The following is a 26657-nucleotide window of genomic DNA, read 5'->3' on the forward strand; positions in this document are numbered from 1 at the left end:
CCCCTCTCGTGTCTTACTTCCGTTACCTTGTTATAAAACCCCAGTAGGTTTGTGACACAGGATTTGCCTTCCATGAATCCGAGCTGGTTGTCGGTAATAAGCTTGTCCCGTTCTAGGTGCTCCACCACTCTTCCCCTGACAATCTTCTCTTTGACTTTGTATACTATACACGTCAGTGACACTGGTTTATAGTTTAGTGCCTCGTTTCTGTCTCCTTTCTTAAAAATTGGGACTACATTTGCCATCTTCTATACCTCACGTAGTTGCCCAGTTAAAATGGATATGTTGAAGATTGTGATTAGTGGCACATTAGTGTCATCCTACTCCTGTTACCCTCTCCACTTGTAACTCTACTATGTATTCAAAGCTCAGAACCACGTGATCACTAGCTTCAAGGGGTCTTTCACATGTGATGTCCTCAATGCCTGAGCTACTCAGAGTGAACACGAGGTCCAGTCTTCCTGGTTCATCCTCCACTCTCTCTCTGGTGGTGTTCCTAACACATTGATGCATGAGGTTTTCCAGTACCACATCCATCATCTTGGCTCTCCATGTTTTGGGACCCCCTTGTGGCTCCCTATCAATCTCCTTGTGGTTGAAATCGCCCACAACTAGTAACTTTGCTCTACCCACAAAAGCTCTTCTGGCCCCCTCAGCTAGAGTGTCCACGATTGTTCTGTTACTCTCGTCATATTCTTCTCTTGGCCTCCTGTAGTTCTGTGGCGGGTTATACTTCACTGCAATGACTATCTAATGTTCCCCAGACTTAATTGTACCTACTATGTAAACCCTTTCGCCAATTTCGTTCATTCCTTCCATTTCCCTATCGGTTTTTAATGAGCAGTGCAACTCCTCCTCCTCCCCCTCTGCTCCTTCTATCTTTCCTCAGGGTGGGAAAATTGCTTCTGTTATCATCTTGGGGAGTTTCGTTTCTTTGACTGCTATGATGTCTGGGGACGTCTCCTTGATTCTTTCATGCCACTCCTCACATTTATTTTTTATTCCGTCTCCATTCGTATACTAAGCCTTCAATTTCTTTTCTAAAACTGTGGTCTGGGGAGAACATTGGGGTAGGGGGAGCGGGAGCCCTGGCAGGGACCTATGGGGGGTTGCTGTGGGAGTGGAGTTTGTGATGATGGAAGTGGGGGCAGAGGGTACAGTGTGTGGGTTTTTGTTTAGGTTGTTTGGTTGCATTGGGGTTGTCGTGGTTGGGGTCCTTCTGTGAGTGATTCTGAAGGAGGTAGTCTTCGCTCTTCCTCCTGAGTCTGGGTTTTCCTGTTTATCTCTGCAATTGTCTCTCGCTCCTCCTTGCGTCTTTTTACCCTCTCTTTCAGTTTCAGCCTTTGTTCTTGTGTTCTGTCTCGATCGAGGTACACACTCCGATACCTCGGTATGTTGAACATCAAAATGGTATACAATACCGACAGGTTGTTAGGTAAGACACATACGCAACAGTTAGACAACTTTATTCCGAAACGTTTCGCCTACACAGTAGGCTTCTTCAGTCGAATACAGAAAATAGGCAGGAACAGTAGAGATGTGAAGACGATGTAATCAGTCCATCACCCTTGTAGTCGTAGAATTTGAGGTTGTCAGTCCCTCGGCCTGGAGAAGTTCAGTTCCATAGTCAGGAACTATCTGAAGATCAAGCGACAGTGCGGAGACTTAAATACTGTCGGAAGGAGAGGTGCAGAGTAGTAGTAGTAGTAGTAGTAGTAGTAGTAGTAGTAGTAGTAGTAGTAGTAGTAGTAGTGAGAATGTAACCACTGAAAGGTCATGTCCCTCTCAGATCCAACACTTCTCACTTGAAAAGCTTGTCCAAGGTGTTTTCTGTACCAAGATGCCATGTGTTGCAGTGTCTGACAAGATGAACATCTATTTTCTGTATTCGACTGAAGAAGCCTACTGTGTAGGCGAAACGTTTCGGAATAAAGTTGTCTAACTGTTGCATATGTGTCTTACCTAACAACCTCGGTATGTTCCTGTGTGTGTGTGTGTGTGTGTGTGTGTGTGTGTGTGTGTGTGTGTGTGTGTGTGTGTGTGTGTGTGTGTATTTTGTTAGTGTTTGTTGGTTCAAGCACTGAATGATCCACACGACCAATTTACTTTGTAAATATCATAACATCTACTATTACTATAGACACCAGAAAAGATAAGGACACCAAATTATCCTTATACTTACTGAAGCGACGAGATGAATTAGAGACGCTCAGTTAACCTGCATTACTTACTGAGGCGACGAGAGGAATGAAGGACACCGTATTCCCTAGCGTCCAGGTCATATTCGCATGAGGCCGAGACCCTGCAGAGGCACAGCTTATATCATACTCTCTCCCAACCCTTAAACCCTTCGGGGGAGCCACCAGCCTCGTCACTAAGGGGCGGACTGAAAGAAAAAATGAGACATTGTCTGAACTCGGTGCTCAGGGATATAAAAATGAAGGATTCATTATAACTATATTATACTCTTCACTTAACTGTTTATTTAATTAAAGGTATATCTTATATATTTTCTTAAAGAGTTATGCTATTGCTGTCTAGCACTCTGCTTCCCACCTTCTACATAGTCTAGCACTCTGCTTCCCACCTTCTACATAGTCTAGCACTCTGCTTCCCACCTTCTACATAGTCTAGCACTCTGCTTCCCACCTTCTACATAGTCTAGCACTCTGCTTCCCACCTTCTATATAGTCTAGCACTCTACTTCCCACCTTCTACATAGTCTAGCACTCTGCTTCCCACCTTCTACATAGTCTAGCACTCTGCTTCCCACCTTCTACATAGTCTAGCACTCTGCTTCCCACCTTCTACATAGACTAGCACTCTGCTTCCCACATTCTACATAGTCTAGCACTCTGCTTCCCACCTTCTACATAGTCTAGCACTCTGCTTCCCACCTTCTACATAGTCTAGCACTCTGCTTCCCACCTTCTACATAGTCTAGCACTCTGCTTCCCACCTTCTACATAGTCTAGCACTCTGCTTCCCACCTTCTACATAGTCTAGCACTCTGCTTCCCACCTTCTACATAGTCTAGCACTCTGCTTCCCATCTTCTACATAGTCTAGCACTCTGCTTCCCACCTTCTACATAGTCTAGCACTCTGCTTCCCATCTTCTACATAGTCTAGCACTCTGCTTCCCATCTTCTACATAGTCTAGCACTCTGCTTCCCACCTTCTACATAGTCTAGCACTCTGCTTCCCACCTTCTACATAGTCTAGCACTCTGCTTCCCACCTTCTACATAGTCCAGCACTCTGCTTCCCACCTTCTACATAGTCTAGCACTCTGCTTCCCACCTTCTACATAGTCTAGCACTCTGCTTCCCACCTTCTACATAGTCTAGCACTCTGCTTCCCACCTTCTACATAGTCTAGCACTCTGCTTCCCACCTTCTACATAGTCTAGCACTCTGCTTCCCACCTTCTACATAGTCTAGCACTCTGCTTCCCACCTTCTACATAGTCTAGCACTCTGCTTCCCACCTTCTACATAGTCTAGCACTCTGCTTCCCACTTTCTACATAGTCTAGCACTCTGCTTCCTACCTTCTACATAGTCTAGCACTCTGCTTCCCACCTTCTACATAGTCTAGCACTCTGCTTCCTACCTTCTACATAGTCTAGCACTCTGCTTCCCACCTTCTACATAGTCTAGCACTCTGCTTCCCACCTTCTACATAGTCTAGCACTCTGCTTCCTACCTTCTACATAGTCTAGCACTCTGCTTCCCACCTTCTACATAGTCTAGCACTCTGCTTCCCACCTTCTACATAGTCTAGCACTCTGCTTCCCACCTTCTACATAGTCTAGCACTCTGCTTCCTACCTTCTACATAGTCTAGCACTCTGCTTCCCACCTTCTACATAGTCTAGCACTCTGCTTCCCACCTTCTACATAGTCTAGCACTCTGCTTCCCACCTTCTACATAGTCTAGCACTCTGCTTCCTACCTTCTACATAGTCTAGCACTCTGCTTCCCACCTTCTACATAGTCTAGCACTCTGCTTCCCACCTTCTACATAGTCTAGCACTCTGCTTCCCACCTTCTACATAGTCTAGCACTCTGCTTCCCACCTTCTACATAGTCTAGCACTCTGCTTCCCACCTTCTACATAGTCTAGCACTCTGCTTCCCACCTTCTACATAGTCTAGCACTCTGCTTCCCACCTTCTACATAGTCTAGCACTCTGCTTCCCACCTTCTACATAGTCAAGCACTCTGCTTCCCACCTTCTACATAGTCTAGCACTCTGCTTCCCACCTTCTATATAGTCTAGCACTCTGCTTCCCACCTTCTATATAGTCTAGCACTCTGCTTCCCACCTTCTACATAGTCTAGCACTCTGCTTCCCACCTTCTACATAGTCTAGCACTCTGCTTCCCACCTTCTACATAGTCTAGCACTCTGCTTCCCACCTTCTACATAGTCTAGCACTCTGCTTCCTACCTTCTACATAGTCTAGCACTCTGCTTCCCACCTTCTACATAGTCTAGCACTCTGCTTCCCACCTTCTACATAGTCTAGCACTCTGCTTCCCACCTTCTACATAGTCTAGCACTCTGCTTCCTACCTTCTACATAGTCTAGCACTCTGCTTCCCACCTTCTACATAGTCTAGCACTCTGCTTCCCACCTTCTACATAGTCTAGCACTCTGCTTCCCACCTTCTACATAGTCTAGCACTCTGCTTCCCACCTTCTACATAGTCTAGCACTCTGCTTCCCACCTTCTACATAGTCTAGCACTCTGCTTCCCACCTTCTACATAGTCTAGCACTCTGCTTCCCACCTTCTACATAGTCTAGCACTCTGCTTCCCACCTTCTACATAGTCTAGCACTCTGCTTCCCACCTTCTACATAGTCTAGCACTCTGCTTCCTACCTTCTACATAGTCTAGCACTCTGCTTCCCACCTTCTACATAGTCTAGCACTCTGCTTCCCACCTTCTACATAGTCTAGCACTCTGCTTCCCACCTTCTACATAGTCTAGCACTCTGCTTCCCACCTTCTACATAGTCTAGCATTCTGCTTCCCACCTTCTACATAGTCTAGCACTCTGCTTCCCACCTTCTACATAGTCTAGCACTCTGCTTCCCACCTTCTACATAGTCTAGCACTCTGCTTCCCACCTTCTACATAGTCTAGCACTCTGCTTCCCACCTTCTACATAGTCTAGCACTCTGCTTCCTACCTTCTACATAGTCTAGCACTCTGCATCCCACCTTCTACATAGTCTAGCACTCTGCTTCCCACCTTCTACATAATCTAGCACTCTGCTTCCCACCTTCTACATAGTCTAGCACTCTGCTTCCCACCTTCTACATAGTCTAGCACTCTACTTCCCACCTTCTACATAGTCTAGCACTCTGCTTCCCACCTTCTACGTAGTCTAGCACTCTGCTTCCTACCTTCTACATAGTCTAGCACTCTGCTTCCCATCTTCTACATAGTCTAGCACTCTACTTCCCACCTTCTACATAGTCTAGCACTCTGCTTCCCACCTTCTACATAATCTAGCACTCTGCTTCCCACCTTCTACATAGTCTAGCACTCTGCTTCCCACCTTCTACATAGTCTAGCACTCTGCTTCCCACCTTCTACATAGTCTAGCACTCTGCTTCCCACCTTCTACATAGTCTAGCACTCTGCTTCCTACCTTCTACATAGTCTAGCACTCTGCTTCCCACCTTCTACATAGTCTAGCACTCTACTTCCCACCTTCTACATAGTCTAGCACTCTGCTTCCCACCTTCTACATAGTCTAGCACTCTACTTCCCACCTTCTACATAGTCTAGCACTCTGCTTCCCACCTTCTACATAATCTAGCACTCTGCTTCCCACCTTCTACATAGTCTAGCACTCTGCTTCCCACCTTCTACATAGTCTAGCACTCTGCTTCCCACCTTCTACATAGTCTAGCACTCTGCTTCCCACCTTCTACATAGTCTAGCACTCTGCTTCCCACCTTCTACATAGTCTAGCACTCTGCTTCCCACCTTCTACATAGTCTAGCACTCTGCTTCCCACCTTCTACATAGTCTAGCACTCTGCTTCCCACCTTCTACATAGTCTAGCACTCTGCTTCCCACCTTCTACATAGTCTAGCACTCTGCTTCCCACCTTCTACATAGTCTAGCACTCTGCTTCCCACCTTCTACATAGTCTAGCACTCTGCTTCCCACCTTCTACATAGTCTAGCACTCTGCTTCCCACCTTCTACATAGTCTAGCACTCTGCTTCCCACCTTCTACATAGTCTAGCACTCTACTTCCCACCTTCTACATAGTCTAGCACTCTGCTTCCCACCTTCTACATAGTCTAGCACTCTACTTCCCACCTTCTACATAGTCTAGCACTCTGCTTCCCACCTTCTACATAATCTAGCACTCTGCTTCCCACCTTCTACATAGTCTAGCACTCTGCTTCCCACCTTCTACATAGTCTAGCACTCTGCTTCCCACCTTCTACATAGTCTAGCACTCTGCTTCCCACCTTCTACATAGTCTAGCACTCTGCTTCCCACCTTCTACATAGTCTAGCACTCTGCTTCCCACATTCTACATAGTCTAGCACTCTACTTCCCACCTTCTACATAGTCTAGCACTATGTTTCCCACCTTCTACATAATCCAGCACTCTGCTTCCCACCTTCTACATAGTCCAGCACTCTGCTTCCCACCTTCTACATAGTCTAGCACTCTACTTCCCACCTTCTACATAGTCTAGCACTCTGCTTCCCACCTTCTACATAATCCAGCACTCTGCTTCCCACCTTCTACATAGTCCAGCACTCTGCTTCCCACCTTCTACATAGTCTAGCACTCTGCTTCCCACCTTCTACATAGTCTAGCACTCTACTTCCCACCTTCTACATAGTCTAGCACTCTGCTTCCCACCTTCTACATAATCCAGCACTCTGCTTCCCACCTTCTACATAGTCTAGCACTCTGCTTCCCACCTTCTACATAGTCTAGCACTCTGCTTCTCACCTTCTACATAGTCTAGCACTCTGCTTCCCACCTTCTACATAGTCTAGCACTCTGCTTCCCACCTTCTACATAGTCTAGCACTCTGCTTCCCACCTTCTACATAGTCTAGCACTCTGCTTCCCACCTTCTACATAGTCTAGCACTCTGCTTCCCACCTTCTACATAGTCTAGCACTCTACTTGCCACCTTCTACATAGTCTAGCACTCTGCTTCCCACCTTCTACATAGTCTAGCACTCTACTTCCCACCTTCTACATAGTCTAGCACTCTGCTTCCCACCTTCTACATAATCTAGCACTCTGCTTCCCACCTTCTACATAGTCTAGCACTCTGCTTCCCACCTTCTACATAGTCTAGCACTCTGCTTCCCACATTCTACATAGTCTAGCACTCTGCTTCCCACCTTCTACATAGTCTAGCACTCTGCTTCCCACCTTCTACATAGTCTAGCACTCTGCTTCCCACCTTCTACATAGTCTAGCACTCTGCTTCCCACCTTCTACATAGTCTAGCACTCTACTTCCCACCTTCTACATAGTCTAGCACTCTGCTTCCCACCTTCTACATAATCCAGCACTCTGCTTCCCACCTTCTACATAGTCCAGCACTCTGCTTCCCACCTTCTACATAGTCTAGCACTCTACTTCCCACCTTCTACATAGTCTAGCACTCTGCTTCCCACCTTCTACATAATCCAGCACTCTGCTTCCCACCTTCTACATAGTCCAGCACTCTGCTTCCCACCTTCTACATAGTATAGCACTCTGCTTCCCACCTTCTACATAGTCTAGCACTCTACTTCCCACCTTCTACATAGTCTAGCACTCTGCTTCCCACCTTCTGCATAATCCAGCACTCTGCTTCCCACCTTCTACATAGTCTAGCACTCTGCTTCCCACCTTCTACATAGTCTAGCACTCTGCTTCCTACCTTCTACATAGTCTAGCACTCTGCTTCCCACCTTCTACATAGTCTAGCACTCTGCTTCCTACCTTCTACATAGTCTAGCACTCTGCTTCCCACCTTCTACATAGTCTAGCACTCTGCTTCCTACCTTCTACATAGTCTAGCACTCTGCTTCCCACCTTCTACATAGTCTAGCACTCTGCTTCCCACCTTCTACATAGTCTAGCACTCTGCTTCCCACCTTCTACATAGTCTAGCACTCTGCTTCCCACCTTCTACATAGTCTAGCACTCTACTTCCCACCTTCTACATAGTCTAGCACTCTGTTCCCCACCTTCTACATAATCCAGCACTCTGCTTCCCACCTTCTACATAGTCCAGCACTCTGCTTCCCACCTTCTACGTAGTCTAGCACTCTACTTCCCACCTTCTACATAGTCTAGCACTCTGCTTCCCACCTTCTACATAATCCAGCACTCTGCTGACCACCTTCTACATAGTCCAGCACTCTGCTTCCCACCTTCTACATAGTATAGCACTCTGCTTCCCACCTTCTACATAGTCTAGCACTCTACTTCCCACCTTCTACATAGTCTAGCACTCTGCTTCCCACCTTCTACATAGTCTAGCACTCTGCTTCCTACCTTCTACATAGTCTAGCACTCTGCTTCCCACCTTCTACATAGTCTAGCACTCTGCTTCCTACCTTCTACATAGTCTAGCACTCTGCTTCCCACCTTCTACATAGTCTAGCACTCTGCTTCCCACCTTCTACATAGTCTAGCACTCTGCTTCCCACCTTCTACATAGTCTAGCATTCTGCTTCCCACCTTCTACATAGTCTAGCACTCTGCTTCCCACCTTCTACATAGTCTAGCACTCTGCTTCCCACCTTCTACATAGTCTAGCACTCTGCTTCCCACCTTCTACATAGTCTAGCACTCTGCTTCCCACCTTCTACATAGTCTAGCACTCTGCTTCCTACCTTCTACATAGTCTAGCACTCTGCATCCCACCTTCTACATAGTCTAGCACTCTGCTTCCCACCTTCTACATAATCTAGCACTCTGCTTCCCACCTTCTACATAGTCTAGCACTCTGCTTCCCACCTTCTACATAGTCTAGCACTCTACTTCCCACCTTCTACATAGTCTAGCACTCTGCTTCCCACCTTCTACGTAGTCTAGCACTCTGCTTCCTACCTTCTACATAGTCTAGCACTCTGCTTCCCATCTTCTACATAGTCTAGCACTCTACTTCCCACCTTCTACATAGTCTAGCACTCTGCTTCCCACCTTCTACATAATCTAGCACTCTGCTTCCCACCTTCTACATAGTCTAGCACTCTGCTTCCCACCTTCTACATAGTCTAGCACTCTGCTTCCCACCTTCTACATAGTCTAGCACTCTACTTCCCACCTTCTACATAGTCTAGCACTCTGCTTCCCACCTTCTACATAGTCTAGCACTCTGCTTCCTACCTTCTACATAGTCTAGCACTCTGCTTCCCACCTTCTACATAGTCTAGCACTCTGCTTCCCACCTTCTACATAGTCTAGCACTCTGCTTCCTACCTTCTACATAGTCTAGCACTCTGCTTCCCACCTTCTACATAGTCTAGCACTCTGCTTCCCACCTTCTGCATAATCCAGCACTCTGCTTCCCACCTTCTACATAGTCTAGCACTCTGCTTCCCACCTTCTACATAGTCTAGCACTCTGCTTCCCACCTTCTACATAGTCTAGCACTCTGCTTCCCACCTTCTACATAGTCTAGCACTCTGCTTCCCATCTTCTACATAGTCTAGCACTCTACTTCCCACCTTCTACATAGTCTAGCACTCTGCTTCCCACCTTATACATAGTCTAGCACTCTGCTTCCTACCTTCTACATAGTCTAGCACTCTGCTTCCCACCTTCTACATAGTCTAGCACTCTGCTTCCCACCTTCTGCATAATCCAGCACTCTGCTTCCCACCTTCTACATAGTCTAGCACTCTGCTTCCCACCTTCTACATAGTCTAGCACTCTGCTTCCTACCTTCTACATAGTCTAGCACTCTGCTTCCCACCTTATACATAGTCTAGCACTCTGCTTCCTACCTTCTACATAGTCTAGCACTCTGCTTCCCACCTTCTACATAGTCTAGCACTCTGCTTCCTACCTTCTACATAGTCTAGCACTCTGCTTCCCACCTTCTACATAGTCTAGCACTCTGCTTCCCACCTTCTACATAGTCTAGCACTCTGCTTCCCACCTTCTACATAGTCTAGCACTCTGCTTCCCACCTTCTACATAGTCTAGCACTCTACTTCCCACCTTCTACATAGTCTAGCACTCTGCTTCCCACCTTCTACATAATCCAGCACTCTGCTTCCCACCTTCTACATAGTCCAGCACTCTGCTTCCCACCTTCTACGTAGTCTAGCACTCTACTTCCCACCTTCTACATAGTCTAGCACTCTGCTTCCCACCTTCTACATAATCCAGCACTCTGCTGACCACCTTCTACATAGTCCAGCACTCTGCTTCCCACCTTCTACATAGTATAGCACTCTGCTTCCCACCTTCTACATAGTCTAGCACTCTACTTCCCACCTTCTACATAGTCTAGCACTCTGCTTCCCACCTTCTACATAGTCTAGCACTCTGCTTCCTACCTTCTACATAGTCTAGCACTCTGCTTCCCACCTTCTACATAGTCTAGCACTCTGCTTCCTACCTTCTACATAGTCTAGCACTCTGCTTCCCACCTTCTACATAGTCTAGCACTCTGCTTCCCACCTTCTACATAGTCTAGCACTCTGCTTCCCACCTTCTACATAGTCTAGCATTCTGCTTCCCACCTTCTACATAGTCTAGCACTCTGTTTCCCACCTTCTACATAGTCTAGCACTCTGCTTCCCACCTTCTACATAGTCTAGCACTCTGCTTCCCACCTTCTACATAGTCTAGCACTCTGCTTCCCACCTTCTACATAGTCTAGCACTCTGCTTCCTACCTTCTACATAGTCTAGCACTCTGCATCCCACCTTCTACATAGTCTAGCACTCTGCTTCCCACCTTCTACATAATCTAGCACTCTGCTTCCCACCTTCTACATAGTCTAGCACTCTGCTTCCCACCTTCTACATAGTCTAGCACTCTACTTCCCACCTTCTACATAGTCTAGCACTCTGCTTCCCACCTTCTACGTAGTCTAGCACTCTGCTTTCTACCTTCTACATAGTCTAGCACTCTGCTTCCCATCTTCTACATAGTCTAGCACTCTACTTCCCACCTTCTACATAGTCTAGCACTCTGCTTCCCACCTTCTACATAATCTAGCACTCTGCTTCCCACCTTCTACATAGTCTAGCACTCTGCTTCCCACCTTCTACATAGTCTAGCACTCTGCTTCCCACCTTCTACATAGTCTAGCACTCTGCTTCCCACCTTCTACATAGTCTAGCACTCTGCTTCCTACCTTCTACATAGTCTAGCACTCTGCTTCCCACCTTCTACATAGTCTAGCACTCTACTTCCCACCTTCTACATAGTCTAGCACTCTGCTTCCCACCTTCTACATAGTCTAGCACTCTACTTCCCACCTTCTACATAGTCTAGCACTCTGCTTCCCACCTTCTACATAATCTAGCACTCTGCTTCCCACCTTCTACATAGTCTAGCACTCTGCTTCCCACCTTCTACATAGTCTAGCACTCTGCTTCCCACCTTCTACATAGTCTAGCACTCTGCTTCCCACCTTCTACATAGTCTAGCACTCTGCTTCCCACCTTCTACATAGTCTAGCACTCTGCTTCCCACCTTCTACATAGTCTAGCACTCTGCTTCCCACCTTCTACATAGTCTAGCACTCTGCTTCCCACCTTCTACATAGTCTAGCACTCTGCTTCCCACCTTCTACATAGTCTAGCACTCTGCTTCCCACCTTCTACATAGTCTAGCACTCTGCTTCCCACCTTCTACATAGTCTAGCACTCTGCTTCCCACCTTCTACATAGTCTAGCACTCTGCTTCCCACCTTCTACATAGTCTAGCACTCTGCTTCCCACCTTCTACATAGTCTAGCACTCTACTTCCCACCTTCTACATAGTCTAGCACTCTGCTTCCCACCTTCTACATAGTCTAGCACTCTACTTCCCACCTTCTACATAGTCTAGCACTCTGCTTCCCACCTTCTACATAATCTAGCACTCTGCTTCCCACCTTCTACATAGTCTAGCACTCTGCTTCCCACCTTCTACATAGTCTAGCACTCTGCTTCCCACCTTCTACATAGTCTAGCACTCTGCTTCCCACCTTCTACATAGTCTAGCACTCTGCTTCCCACCTTCTACATAGTCTAGCACTCTGCTTCCCACATTCTACATAATCTAGCACTCTACTTCCCACCTTCTACATAGTCTAGCACTCTGCTTCCCACCTTCTACATAATCCAGCACTCTGCTTCCCACCTTCTACATAGTCCAGCACTCTGCTTCCCACCTTCTACATAGTCTAGCACTCTACTTCCCACCTTCTACATAGTCTAGCACTCTGCTTCCCACCTTCTACATAATCCAGCACTCTGCTTCCCACCTTCTACATAGTCCAGCACTCTGCTTCCCACCTTCTACATAGTCTAGCACTCTGCTTCCCACCTTCTACATAGTCTAGCACTCTACTTCCCACCTTCTACATAGTCTAGCACTCTGCTTCCCACCTTCTACATAATCCAGCACTCTGCTTCCCACCTTCTACATAGTCTAGCACTCTGCTTCCCACCTTCTACATAGTCTAGCACTCTGCTTCTCACCTTCTACATAGTCTAGCACTCTGCTTCCCACCTTCTACATAGTCTAGCACTCTGCTTCCCACCTTCTACATAGTCTAGCACTCTGCTTCCCACCTTCTACATAGTCTAGCACTCTGCTTCCCACCTTCTACATAGTCTAGCACTCTGCTTCCCACCTTCTACATAGTCTAGCACTCTACTTGCCACCTTCTACATAGTCTAGCACTCTGCTTCCCACCTTCTACATAGTCTAGCACTCTACTTCCCACCTTCTACATAGTCTAGCACTCTGCTTCCCACCTTCTACATAATCTAGCACTCTGCTTCCCACCTTCTACATAGTCTAGCACTCTGCTTCCCACCTTCTACATAGTCTAGCACTCTGCTTCCCACATTCTACATAGTCTAGCACTCTGCTTCCCACCTTCTACATAGTCTAGCACTCTGCTTCCCACCTTCTACATAGTCTAGCACTCTGCTTCCCACCTTCTACATAGTCTAGCACTCTGCTTCCCACCTTCTACATAGTCTAGCACTCTACTTCCCACCTTCTACATAGTCTAGCACTCTGCTTCCCACCTTCTACATAATCCAGCACTCTGCTTCCCACCTTCTACATAGTCCAGCACTCTGCTTCCCACCTTCTACATAGTCTAGCACTCTACTTCCCACCTTCTACATAGTCTAGCACTCTGCTTCCCACCTTCTACATAATCCAGCACTCTGCTTCCCACCTTCTACATAGTCCAGCACTCTGCTTCCCACCTTCTACATAGTCTAGCACTCTGCTTCCCACCTTCTACATAGTCCAGCACTCTGCTTCCCACCTTCTACATAGTATAGCACTCTACTTCCCACCTTCTACATAGTCTAGCACTCTGCTTCCCACCTTCTGCATAATCCAGCACTCTGCTTCCCACCTTCTACATAGTCTAGCACTCTGCTTCCCACCTTCTACATAGTCTAGCACTCTGCTTCCTACCTTCTACATAGTCTAGCACTCTGCTTCCCACCTTCTACATAGTCTAGCACTCTGCTTCCTACCTTCTACATAGTCTAGCACTCTGCTTCCCACCTTCTACATAGTCTAGCACTCTGCTTCCTACCTTCTACATAGTCTAGCACTCTGCTTCCCACCTTCTACATAGTCTAGCACTCTGCTTCCCACCTTCTACATAGTCTACCACTCTGCTTCCCACCTTCTACATAGTCTAGCACTCTGCTTCCCACCTTCTACATAGTCTAGCACTCTACTTCCCACCTTCTACATAGTCTAGCACTCTGCTTCCCACCTTCTACATAATCCAGCACTCTGCTTCCCACCTTCTACATAGTCCAGCACTCTGCTTCCCACCTTCTACGTAGTCTAGCACTCTACTTCCCACCTTCTACATAGTCTAGCACTCTGCTTCCCACCTTCTACATAATCCAGCACTCTGCTGACCACCTTCTACATAGTCCAGCACTCTGCTTCCCACCTTCTACATAGTATAGCACTCTGCTTCCCACCTTCTACATAGTCTAGCACTCTACTTCCCACCTTCTACATAGTCTAGCACTCTGCTTCCCACCTTCTGCATAATCCAGCACTCTGCTTCCCACCTTCTACATAGTCTAGCACTCTGCTTCCCACCTTCTACATAGTCTAGCACTCTGCTTCCTACCTTCTACATAGTCTAGCACTCTGCTTCCCACCTTCTACATAGTCTAGCACTCTGCTTCCTACCTTCTACATAGTCTAGCACTCTGCTTCTCACCTTCTACATAGTCTAGCACTCTGCTTCCCACCTTCTACATAGTCTAGCACTCTGCTTCCTACCTTCTACATAGTCTAGCACTCTGCTTCCCACCTTCTACATAGTCTAGCACTTTGCTTCCCACCTTCTACATAGTCTAGCACTCTGCTTCCCACCTTCTACATAGTCTAGCACTGTAAGGGGCGTTACACTTAAATATTTTCAATTAGGGATTATTAATTAAGCCTACTAAGATTATATATAATGACTAATATTGATGAGAAACATCATCACAATTTATTCAGTAGGTAACATCAAAGAAAGATATTAAGATGTTTTCCAAAGGGAAACATTAAATATAATCCACATTAGTGGAATATATTAAAGGAACAGTTTATATAAATGGTTATTCATGGGAAATAATAAAGAGATATTGCATATGATAAAATATAAAACCACGGAATGTACTCACTTAACACTGACGAACACTGAGGAGAGTCAGAACAACATTTACTAAGCTAAAGAATGTTTGATAAGAAACCAAATAACATAAGACAGTCTAATAAAACTAAAGAACAGTAAGAAGAGTGAAGAAAACTGAAGAACCTTTGTTTAGATTAAAAACAATTAAATACATGATTGAAGAACATAAAAATAAATGAGGAAAAATAATGGTAACGCAATAAACAATACTGAAGCTGAAGATCATTTAGAAAGAAATTTAATTGGACTGATGAATATTAATTAGAATTTCAGAAAAGCGAACAATATTATAAATTAAAACATTCAATGTGATTAACTTTTTAATAAGACTGAAAAGTACCGAAGTATACTTAAAATTTCTGAGGCAATTTTAATAAAATCAAGGAAAATAAAAAAAAAATGAGGTAATTAAACACTTACGAACATTAAGCAAGGTTGAAGTACATTTAATTACACTATAATATTTAAAAACATTTAGTTCAAGGTGAGAACATTGTGACTTAAAACACTGAACATTAGCTCACAGCCCAAGCTGTGAACTAACTTAACCTAACTTTGTAAACACTGGTACGTAACTGTGGCCTTGCTAAGTTAAGACTAACCTGTCTGATAAACGAGTTCCACAATCTCGGATACAAAAGACAAGAAGGATGTTGTTCTCGTATTGACACTGGGCTTTTCTCCTCAGCCATACATATTCATTTCCGGCTCTTCTGCTCAACTTTCTGTTTCCCTGGGTCCTTTGCCTTCTATACTTTTTCCATACTCCACCACATTTGGTTTTGACCTCTTCACACCTCCGGGAAAACCATGGTCTCACTCTGGTGTGTGTGTGTGTGTGTGTGTGTGTGTGTGTGTGTGTGTGTGTGTGTGTGTGTGTGTGTGTGTGTGTGTACTCACCTAGTTGTACTCACCTAGTTGAGGTTGCGGGGCTCGAGTCCGAGCTCCTGGCCCCGCCTCTTCACTGATCGCTACTAGGTCACTCTCCCTGAGCCGTGAGCTTTATCATACCTCTGCTTAAAGCTATGTATGGATCCTGCCTCCACTACATCGCTTCCCAAACTATTCCACTTACTGACTACTCTGTGGCTGGAAGAAATACTTCCTAACATCCCTGTGATTCATCTGTGTCTTCAGCTTCCAACTGTGTCCCCTTGTTACTGTGTCCAATCTCTGGAACATCCTGTCTTTGTCCACCTTGTCAATTCCTCTCAGTATTTTGTATGTCGTTATCATGTCCCCCCTATCTCTCCTGTCCTCCAGTGTCGTCAGGTTGATTTCCCTTAACCTCTCCTCGTAGGACATACCTCTTAGCTCTGGGACTAGTCTTGTTGCAAACCTTTGCACTTTCTCTAGTTTCTTTACGCGCTTGGCTAGGTGTGGGTTCCAAACTGGTTCCGCAATATCGGCCTAACGTACACGGTGTACAGGGTCCTGAATGATTCCTTATTAAGATGTCGGAATGCTGTTCTGAGGTTTGCTAGGCGCCCATATGCTGCAGCAGTTATTTGGTTGATGTGCGCTTCAGGAGATGTGCCTGGTGTTATACTCACCCCAAGATCTTTTTCCTTGAGTGAGGTTTGTAGTCTCTGGCCCCCTAGACTGTACTCCGTCTGCGGTCTTCTTTGCCCTTCCCCAATCTTCATGACTTTGCACTTGGTGGGATTGAACTCCTGGAGCCAATTGCTGGACCAGGTCTGCAGCCTGTCCAGATCCCTTTGTAGTTCTGCCTGCTCTTCGATCGAGTGAATTCTTCTCATCAACTTCACGTCATCTGCAAACAGGGACACCTCAGAGTCTATTCCTTCCGTCATGTCGTTCACAAATACCAGAAACAGCACTGGTCCTAGGACTGACCCCTGTGGGACCCCGCTGGTCACAGGTGCCCACTCTGACACCTCGCCACGTACCATGACTCGCTGCTGTCTTCCTGACAAGTATTCCGTGATCCATTGTAGTGCCTTCCCTGTTATCCCGTCCCTTAAACCATGTTGGCTGCTGTTGATGAGATCGTTCCTTTCTAGGTGTTCCACCACTCTTCTCCTGATAATCTTCTCCATGATTTTGCATACTATACATGTCAGTGACACTGGTCTGTAGTTTAATGCTTCATGTCTGTCTCCTTTTTTAAAGATTGGGACTACATTTGCTGTCTTCCATGCCTCAGGCAATCTCCCTGTTTCGATAGATGTATTGAATATTGTTGTTAGGGGTACACATAGCGCCTCTGCTCCCTCTCTCAATACCCATGGGGAGATGTTATCTGGCCCCATTGCCTTTGAGGTATCTAGCTCACTCAGAAGCCTCTTCACTTCTTCCTCGGTTGTGTGCACTGTGTCCAGCACATGGTGGTGTGCCCCACCTCTCCGTCTTTCTGGAGCCCCTTCTGTCTCCTCTGTGAACACTTCTTTGAATCTCTTGTTGAGTTCCTCACATACTTCACGGTCATTTCTTGTTGTCTCTCCTCCTTCCTTCCTTAGCCTGATTACCTGGTCCTTGATTGTTGTTTTTCTCCTGATGTGGCTGTACAACAGTTTCGGGTCAGATTTGGCTTTCGCTGCTATGTCGTTTTCATATTGTCTTTGGGCCTCCCTTCTTATCTGTGCATATTCGTTTCTGGTGTGTGTGTGTGTGTGTGTGTGTGTGTGTGTGTGTGTGTGTGTGTGTGTGTGTGTGTGTGTGTGTGTGTGTGTGTGTGTGTGTGTGTGTATACCCACCTAGTTGTACTCACCTATTTGTGGTTGCTGGGGTCGATTCACAGCTGCTGGCCCCGCCTCTTCATTGGATGCAATTAAGTCACTCTTCCTGCTCCATGAGCTTTATCATATCTCTTCTCAAAGCACTGTATGGGTCCTGCCTCCACTATATCACTTCCCAGACTATTCCACATCCTGACAACTCTGTGACTGAAGAAATACTTCCTAACATCCCTGTGATTCATCTCAGTCATCAACTTCGAACTGTGACCCCTTGTTGCTGTGTTCGATCTTTGGAACATCTTGCCTCTGTCCAAGTTGTCGATTCGCCTCATAATTTTATATGTAGTTATCACATCCTATCTATCTCTCCAGTCCTCCAGTGTCGTCAGGTCGATTTCCCTTAACGTCTCCTCGTAGGGAATGCCCCTTAGCTCCGGGACTAGTCTTGTTGCAAACCACTGCATTTTCTCTAGTTTTCTTACGTGCTTAGCTAGGTGTGGGTTCCAAACTGGTGCTGCATATTCCAATATGGGCCTAACGTACACAGTGTACAGGTCCTGAACGATTCCTTATTAAGATGTCGGAATGCTGTTCTTAGGTTTGCTAGGTGTACTCACCTATTTGTGGTTGCAGGGGTCGAGTCTTTGCTCCTGACCCCGCCTCTTCACTGGTTGCTATTGGGTCCTCTCTCTCCCTGCTCCATGAGTTTTATCAAACCTGGTCTTAAAACTATGTATGGTTCCCGCCTCCACTACGTCACTTTCTAGGCTATTCCACTGCCTGACAACTCAATGACTGAAGAAATTCTTCCTCACATCCCTTTGACTCTTCTGAGTCTTCAACTTCCAATTGTGACCTCTTGTTTCTGTGTCCCCTCCCTGGAACATCCTGTCTTTGTCCACCTTGTCTATTCCGCGCAGTATTTTATATGTCGTTATCATGTCTTCCCTAACCCTCCTGTCCTCCAGTGTCGTCAGGCCAATTTCCCTTAACCTTTTTTCATAGCACATTCCCCTTAGCTCTGGAACTAACCTTGTCGCTTTCTCTAATTTCTTGACGTGCTTGATCAAGTGCGGGTTCCAAACAGGTGTTGCATACTCCAGTATGGGCCTGACGTATACGGTGTACAGTGTCTTGAACGATTCCTTGCTAAGGTATCGGAACGCTGTTCTCAGGTTTGCCAGGCGCCCATATGCTGCAGCAGTTATCTGGTTGATGTGTGCTTCCAGAGACAGGCTGCGTATTATACTAACCCCAAATCTTTCTCCTTGAGCGAGGTTTGCAGTCTTTGGCCACCTAGCCTATACTCCGTCTGCGGTCTTCTTTGCCCTTCCCCGATCTTCATGACTTTGCATTTCCCGGGGTTAAATTCGAGAAGGCAGTTGCTGGACCAGGTGTCCAGTCTGTCCAGGTCTCTTTGAAGTCCTGCCTGATCCTCATCTGATTTAATTCCCCTCATTAACTTCACATCATCTGTGAACAGGGACACTTCTGAGTCTAACCCTTCCATCATGTCATTCACATATACGAAAAATAGCACTGGTCCTAGGACCGACCCTTGTGGGACCCCGCTGGCCACAGGTGCCCACTGTGATACCTCATCACTTACCATGACTCATTGTTGTCTCCCTGTCAGGTATTCTCTGATCCATTGCAGTGCCCTTCCTGTTATATGCGCCTGATCCTCTAGCTTCTGCACTAATCTCTTGTGAGGAACTGTGTCAAAGGCCTTCTTGCAGTCCAAGAAGATGCAATCAACCCGCCCGCCTCTCTCTTGTCTTACTTCTGTTACGTTATCATAAAATTCCAGAAGGTTTATGACACAGGATTTGCCTTCCATGAATCTGTGCTGGTTGGCGTTTATACTCTCGTTCTGTTCCAGGTGCTCCACCACTCTCCTCCTGATAATCTCCATAACTTTGCATACTATACACGTCAGTGACACATGTCTATAGTTTAATGCCTCTTTTCTGTCTCCTTTTTTAAAAATGGGAACTACATTTGCCGTCTTCCATACCTCAGGTAGTTGCCCAGTTTCCAGGGATGTGTTGAAGATTGTGGTAAGCGGCACACACAGCATATCCGCTCCCTCTCTAAGGACCTACGGGGAGATATCCGGTCCCATTGCCTTTGAGGTATCGATGTCCCTTAGCTGCTTCTTCACCTCCTCCTCATTTGTATGTATGTTATCCAACACTTGTTGGTATATTCCTTGCTGATGTCCCCCTCTGTTCTGTTCCCCCAGAGGCCTTCCTGTCTCTACTGTAAATACTTCCTTAAACCTCAAGATAAGCTCCTCACATACTTCTTGATCGTTTCTTGTGAGTTTCCCACCTTTCCTCAGCCTTATCACCTGGTCCTTGACTGTTGTCTTCCTCCTAATGTGGCTATACAGCAGTTTCAGGTGAGACTCGACTTTCGATGCCATTTCGTTTTCGTACTGTCGCTGGGCCTCCCTCCATATCTGTGCATACTCGTTTCTGGTCTTCCTATTAATTCTATTTCCCTTGGGAACAAACCTTTCCTCTGCCTCTTTGCACTTTGTTGTTACATATTCCATCATCTCGTTTACTGATTTTCCTACAAGTTCTCTGTCCCATTGAACCTCCTGCAGGAAGTTCCTCACACCTGTGTAGGTGTATGTGTGTGTGTATGTGTGCGTGTGTGTGTGTACTCGCCTAGTTACTCGCCTAGTTGAGGTTGCAGGGGTCGAGTCCAAGCTCCTGGCCCCGCCTCTTCACTGGTGGCCCGGTGGCCTGGTGGCTAAAGCTTCCGCTTCACACACGGAGGGCCCGGGTTCGATTCCCGGCGGGTGGAAACATTTCGACACGTTTCCTTACACCTGTTGTCCTGTTCACCTAGCAGCAAATAGATACCTGGGTGTTAGTCGACTGGTGTGGGTCGCATCCTGGGGGACAAGATTAAGGACCCCAATGGAAATAAGTTAGACAGTCCTCGATGACGCACTGACTTTCTTGGGTTATCCTGGGTGGCTAATCCTCCGGGGTTAAAAATCCGAACGAAATCTTATCTTATCTTATCTTGTCGCTACTAGGTCACTCTCCCTGAACCGTGAGCTTTATCATACCTCTGCTTAAAGAACATAACATAAGAACATAAGAAAGGAGGAACACTGCAGGAGGCCTGCTGGCCCATACTAAGCAGGTCCTTCACAATTCATCCCACTAACAAAACATTTGCCCAACCCAATTTTCAATGCCACCCAAGAAATAAGCTCTGATGTGACAGTCCCACTCAAATCCAACCCCTCCCACTCATGTACTTATCCAACCTAGATTTGAAACTACCCAAAGTCCCAGCCTCAATAACCCAACTAGGTAGACTGTTCCACTCATCAACTACCCTATTTCCAAACCAATACTTTCCTATGTCCTTTCTAAATCTAAACTTATCTAATTTAAATCCATTACTGCGGGTTCTCTCTTGGAGAGACATCCTCAAGACCTTATTAATATCCCCTTTATTAATACCTATCTTCCACTTATACACTTCGATCAGGTCTCTCAAGACCTTATTAATATCCCCTTTATTAATACCTATCTTCCACTTATACACTTCGATCAGGTCTCCCCTCATTCTTCGTCTAACAAGTGAATGTAACTTAAGAGTCTTCAATCTTTCTTCATAAGGAAGATTTCTAATGCTATGTATTAATTTAGTCATCCTACGCTGAATGTTTTCTAACGAATTTATGTCCATTTTGTAATACGGGGACCAGAACTGAGCTGCATAATCTAGGTGAGGCCTTACTAATGATGTATAAAGCTGCAGTATGACCTCTGGACTTCTGTTGCTTACACTTCTTGATATAAATCCCAGTAATCTATTTGCCTTATTACGTACGCTTAGGCATTGCTGTCTTGGTTTAAGGTTGCTGCTCACCATAACCCCCAAGTCCTTTTCGCAATCTATATGGCTAAGTTCTACATCATTTAACTTATAAGTACTAGGGTTATGGGCACTCCCAAGCTTCAGAACCTTGCATTTATCTACATTGAACTGCATCTGCCACTTTTCTGACCAAGAATAGAGTTTGTTTAAATCCTCCTGAAGTTCCATAACATCTACGTTTGAATCAATTATCCTACCTATCTTTGTGTCATCGGCGAATTTGCTCATATCACTAGTAATTCCCTCATCAAGATCATTGATATATATTATAAACAACAACGGGCCCAAGACTGATTCCTGTGGAACGCCACTTGTTACAGATCCCCACTCGGATTTAACCCCATTTATGGACACTCTCTGCTTCCTGTCAGTGAGCCATGACTCGATCCACGAGAGCACTTTTTCCCCAATGCCATGAGCTGCCACTTTCTTTAACAGTCTATGGTGCGGAACTCTATCAAAAGCCTTACTAAAATCTAAGTAAATAATATCAAATTCTTTATTGTGGTCAACAGCCTCAAAAGCTTTACTGAAGAAAGTTAATAAATTAGTTAGACAAGACCGGCCTCTTGTGAATCCATGCTGAGTATCATTAATCAAGCTATGCTTATCGAGATGGCTTCTTATAATCTCAGCTATAATTGACTCTAGTAATTTGCCTACAATTGAGGTCAGGCTTATTGGGCGGTAATTTGACGGTAACGACTTGTCCCCTGTTTTAAAAATAGGAGTTACATTAGCCATCTTCCACATATCAGACACTACACTTGTTTGAAGAGATAAATTAAAAATATTAGTTAATGGTTCACAGAGTTCCATTTTGCATTCCTTAAGAACCCTTGAAAAAACCTCATCAGGACCCGGCGACTTATTTTGCTTCAGTCTGTCTATCTGCTTCACTACCATCTCACTAGTGACTGTGATGTTACATAATTTATCTTCTTCTAGCCCACTGTAAAAATTAATTACTGGAATATTGTTAGTGTCTTCCTGTGTAAAAACTGAGAGAAAATAATTATTTAAAATCGAGCACATTTCATTCTCTTTGTCAGTATGGTGCCCATAGTTATTTTTAAGGGGACCTATCATATCTCTAACTTTTTGGGCTAGTTTTAGAATCCCTAGCAACTTTAATTTCATAGTCCCTTTTAGCTTTTCTTATCCCCTTTTTAATGTCCCTCTTAATGTCAATATACTGATTCATAAGATGACCCTCACCTCTTTTGATACGCCTATAAATTCCTTTCTTATGCCCTAGTAGATATTTGAGCCTATTATTCATCCATTTTGGGTCATTTCTATTTGATCTAATTTCTTTATATGGGAAAAACGCTCTTTGAGCAGCATGTATAGTGTTCAGAAAACTGTCATATTGATAGCTCTCTTCGTTACCCCAGTCAACAGATGATAAGTGTTCTCTAAGCCCATCGTAATCTGCTAAGCGAAAATCTGGGACTGTTACTGAGTTATCGCTACTATCGTACTTCCATTCAATGCTAAATGTAATTGATTTGTGGTCGCTAGCACCCAGTTCCTCTGAAATTTCTAAATTATTAACAAGGGATTCATTGTTTGTCATAACTAAGTCAAGCAGGTTATTTCCCCTTGTAGGTTCTGTCACAAACTGCTTCAAAAAACAATCCTGAAATACTTCTAAGAAGTCGTATGATTCTAAATTCCCAGTCAAGAAATTCCAATCAACATGACTAAAGTTAAAGTCTCCTTGAATTACTACATTATCGTGCCTTGTGGCCTTAACAATTTCCTCCCATAGTAGTCTCCCTTGGTCCCTATCTAAGTTTGGGGGACGGTATATCACTCCTAAAATCAGTTTTTCATTCCCCTCTGAAAATTCTATCCAAACAGACTCTGTATGTGTTACTTCAGACTTAATACCCGTTTTTATGCAACAGTTCAAGCGATCTCGGACATACAATGCCACGCCCCCCCCCCCTCCCAATACTTATATCTTCTTGGAACAATTTAAAACCCTGAATATGACATTCCGCAGGCATGTCCCGACTTTTTTAATTAAACCACGTCTCAGTTAAGGCAAATACATCAATGTTACCTACACTAGCAACTAATCTCAACTCGTCCATCTTATTCCTAGCACTACGGCAATTAGCATAATAAACATTGAAAGACTCTCCTTTCTCTTTACCCTTCCTGCTCATTTCTATTTTTATACTAAACCTATTACTGTCCTTATCACCCAAGGTCCCTGGCTTTTCAATATCTATCTCGTTCTTATTATTACTAGTTCCCCTAGAACTCGTAATATTACTACACTGGGACTTCACTGTTTTCCTGCCAAAACCCATACCACTAACTATTCCTAGTTTAAAGTCCTAACTGCTCCCTCCACTGCAGTTGCCAGTGCTCCCACCCCACACCTAGATAAGTGAACCCCATCCCTAGCATACATGTCACTTCTGCCATAGAAGAGGTCCCAGTTGTCAATGAATGTTACCGCATTTTCCTTACAGTATTTGTCCAGCCAGCAATTGACACCAATTGCCCTGGACGACCATTCATTTCCAACTCCCCTCCTTGGCAAAATACCACATATGAGAGGGTTCCCACCCTTACTTCTAATTATTTCTATTGCTGACCTATACCTGCTAATCAGCTCCTCACTCCTATGTATGCCAACATCGTTGCCTCCAGCACTGAGACGGATAATAGGATTGCTCCCATTACCTCTCGTCATGTCATCCAGACGGCTAACAATATCCTCCATCCCAGCCCCAGGAAAGCAAACTCTCTGTCTCCTACTCCTGTCCTTCAAGCAGAACGCCCTATCCATATACCTAACTTGGCTATCCCCAACAACAACAATATTCGTACCTTCCTTAATGTCTTTCGTCGTAACGTTCCCAGTAGTCGACTCACATTCGTCGGGTAGCACTGAGAATGTATTGGATGTTTCCACAACAGTTTCCATGGCAGTCTCTTTCTTCTTCATAGTTTCTACCTTTCCATTCGTCTTCTTGATCGTCAACTTCTTTCCCTGCTGTCCAGCCACTGACCAGTTTCCCTTCTTGACCTGAGGACTCAAAACAGGAGGACTACTCCGAATCTTTTTGTTTTCCTCGGTCAGTCGCCGAATTTCCATATTCGCCAACCTCAATTCTTCCTTAAGCTGTTGGTAAAGTTGCTCGATGGAGGGCATCTTGCTTCAATTCGTAGAGAGCGCGCAAACAGGTCTTCACAGAGCTAAGTACACGTCAACACTGCGCAAAAGCCAACTCAATCAGGAGCTACTGCGCAGCACGTCCGCACAGCCCAATAGCGATGCGAACACTCCTGTATCGACCCTGCCTCCACTACATTGCTTCCCAAACTATTCTTCTTCCTGACTACTCTGTGGCTGATGAAATACTTCCTAACATCCCTGTGATTAAACTCTGTCTTCAACTTCCAACTGTGTCCCCTTGTTGTTGTGTCCCATCTCTGGAACATCCTGTCTTTGTCCACCTTGTCAATTCCTCTCAGTATTTTGTATGTCGTTATCATGTCCCTCCTATCTCTCCTGTCCTCCAGTGTCGTCAGGTCGATTTCCCTTAACCTCTCCTCATAGAACATACCTCTTAGCTATGGAACTAGTCTTGTTGCAAACCTTTGCACTTTCTCTAGTTTCTTTACGTGCTTGGCTAGGTGTGGGTTCCAAACTGGTGCCGCATACTCCAATATGGGCCTAACGTACACGGTGTACAGAGTCCTGAACGATTCCTTATTAAGATGTCGGAATGCTGTTCTGAGGTTTGCTAGGCGCCCATATGCTGCAGCAGTTATTTGGTTGATCTTCGCTTCAGGAGATGTGCCTGGTGTTATACTCACCCCAAGATCTTTTTCCTTGAGTGAGGTATGTAGTCTCTGGCCCCCTAGACACACACCCACACTAGACTCTGTGAGTGTGTGTGTGTGTGTGTGTGTGTGTGTGTGTACTCACCTATATGTGGTTGCAGGGGTCGATTCATAGCTCCTGGCCCCGCCTCTTCACTTGTCGATACTAATTCACTCTCTCCCTACTCCATGATCTTCGTCATACCTCTTCTTAAAGCTATTTAAGGAACTTGCTCCCACTACTTCACTCTCCAGATTATTCCACTTCCTGACAATCTAAGGCTAAAGAAATACTTCCTAACATCCCTTTGACTCATCTGGGTTTTCAGCTTCCAATTGTGTCCCCTTGTTCCTGTTTCCCATCTCTGAAACATTCGATCCCTGTCCACCTTGTCAATGCCCCTCAGTATTTTATGTGTGTGTGTGTGTATGTGTACTCACCTATTTGTACTCACCTATTTGTGGTTGCAGGGGTCGATTCACAGCTCCTGGCCCCGCCTCTTCGCTGATTGCTACTAGGTCCTCTCTCTCCCTGCCCCATGAGCTCTATCATACCTCGCCTTAAAACTATGTATGGTTCCTGCCTCCACTTCATCACTTTCTAGGCTATTCCAAGGCCTGACTACTCTATGACTGAAGAAATACTTCCTAACATCCCTTTGATTCATCTGAGTCTTCAACTTCCAATTGTGACCTCTTGTGTCTGTGTCCCATCTCTGGAACATCCCGTCTTTGTCCACCTCGTCTATTCCGCGCAGTATTTTATATGTCGTTATCATGTCTCCCCTGACCCTCCTTTCCTCCAGTGTCGCCAGGCCGATTTCCCTCAACCTTTCTTCATAGGACAATCCCCGTAGCTCTGGGACTAGTCTTGTTGCAAACCTTTGCACTTTCTCTAATTTCTTGACGTGCTTGACTAGGTGTGGATTCCAAACTGGTGCTGCATACTCCAGTATGGGCCTGACGTAGATGGTATACAGAGTCTTAAACGAATCCTTACTGAGGTATCGGAACGCTATCCGTAGGTTTGCCAGGCGCCCGTATGCTGCAGCAGTTATCTGATTGATGTGCGCCTCAGGAGATATGCTCGGTGTTATACTCACCCCCAAATCTTTTTCCTTGAGTGAGGTTTGCAGTCTTTGGCCATCTAAACTATATTGTGTCTGCGGTCTTCTTTGCCCTTCCCCAATCTTCATGACTTTGCATTTGGCAGGGTTAAATTCAAGGAGCCAGTTGCTGGACCAGGCTTGTAGCCTGTCCAGGTCTCTCTGTAGTCCTGCCTGATCCTCGTCCGATTTGATTCTTC

The 26657-nt window shown here is 45.5% G+C and overlaps 1 protein-coding gene across 1 annotated transcript in view; it reads right to left on the reverse strand.

Moving 5' to 3' along the window:
* LOC128686032 (protein turtle-like) overlaps window positions 1–26657 on the reverse strand; it is a 660191-nt gene that overhangs the window by 232292 nt on the left and 401242 nt on the right. Inside the window, exon 7 of the mRNA XM_070083444.1 lies at window positions 2232–2386. Coding sequence (XP_069939545.1) covers window positions 2232–2386 — 155 coding nt within the window. The remainder of the gene's footprint in view (window positions 1–2231; window positions 2387–26657) is intronic.

The sequence above is a fragment of the Cherax quadricarinatus genome, chromosome 9 (assembly GCF_038502225.1).
Source record: "Cherax quadricarinatus isolate ZL_2023a chromosome 9, ASM3850222v1, whole genome shotgun sequence".
Taxonomy (NCBI): Eukaryota; Metazoa; Arthropoda; class Malacostraca; order Decapoda; family Parastacidae; genus Cherax; species Cherax quadricarinatus.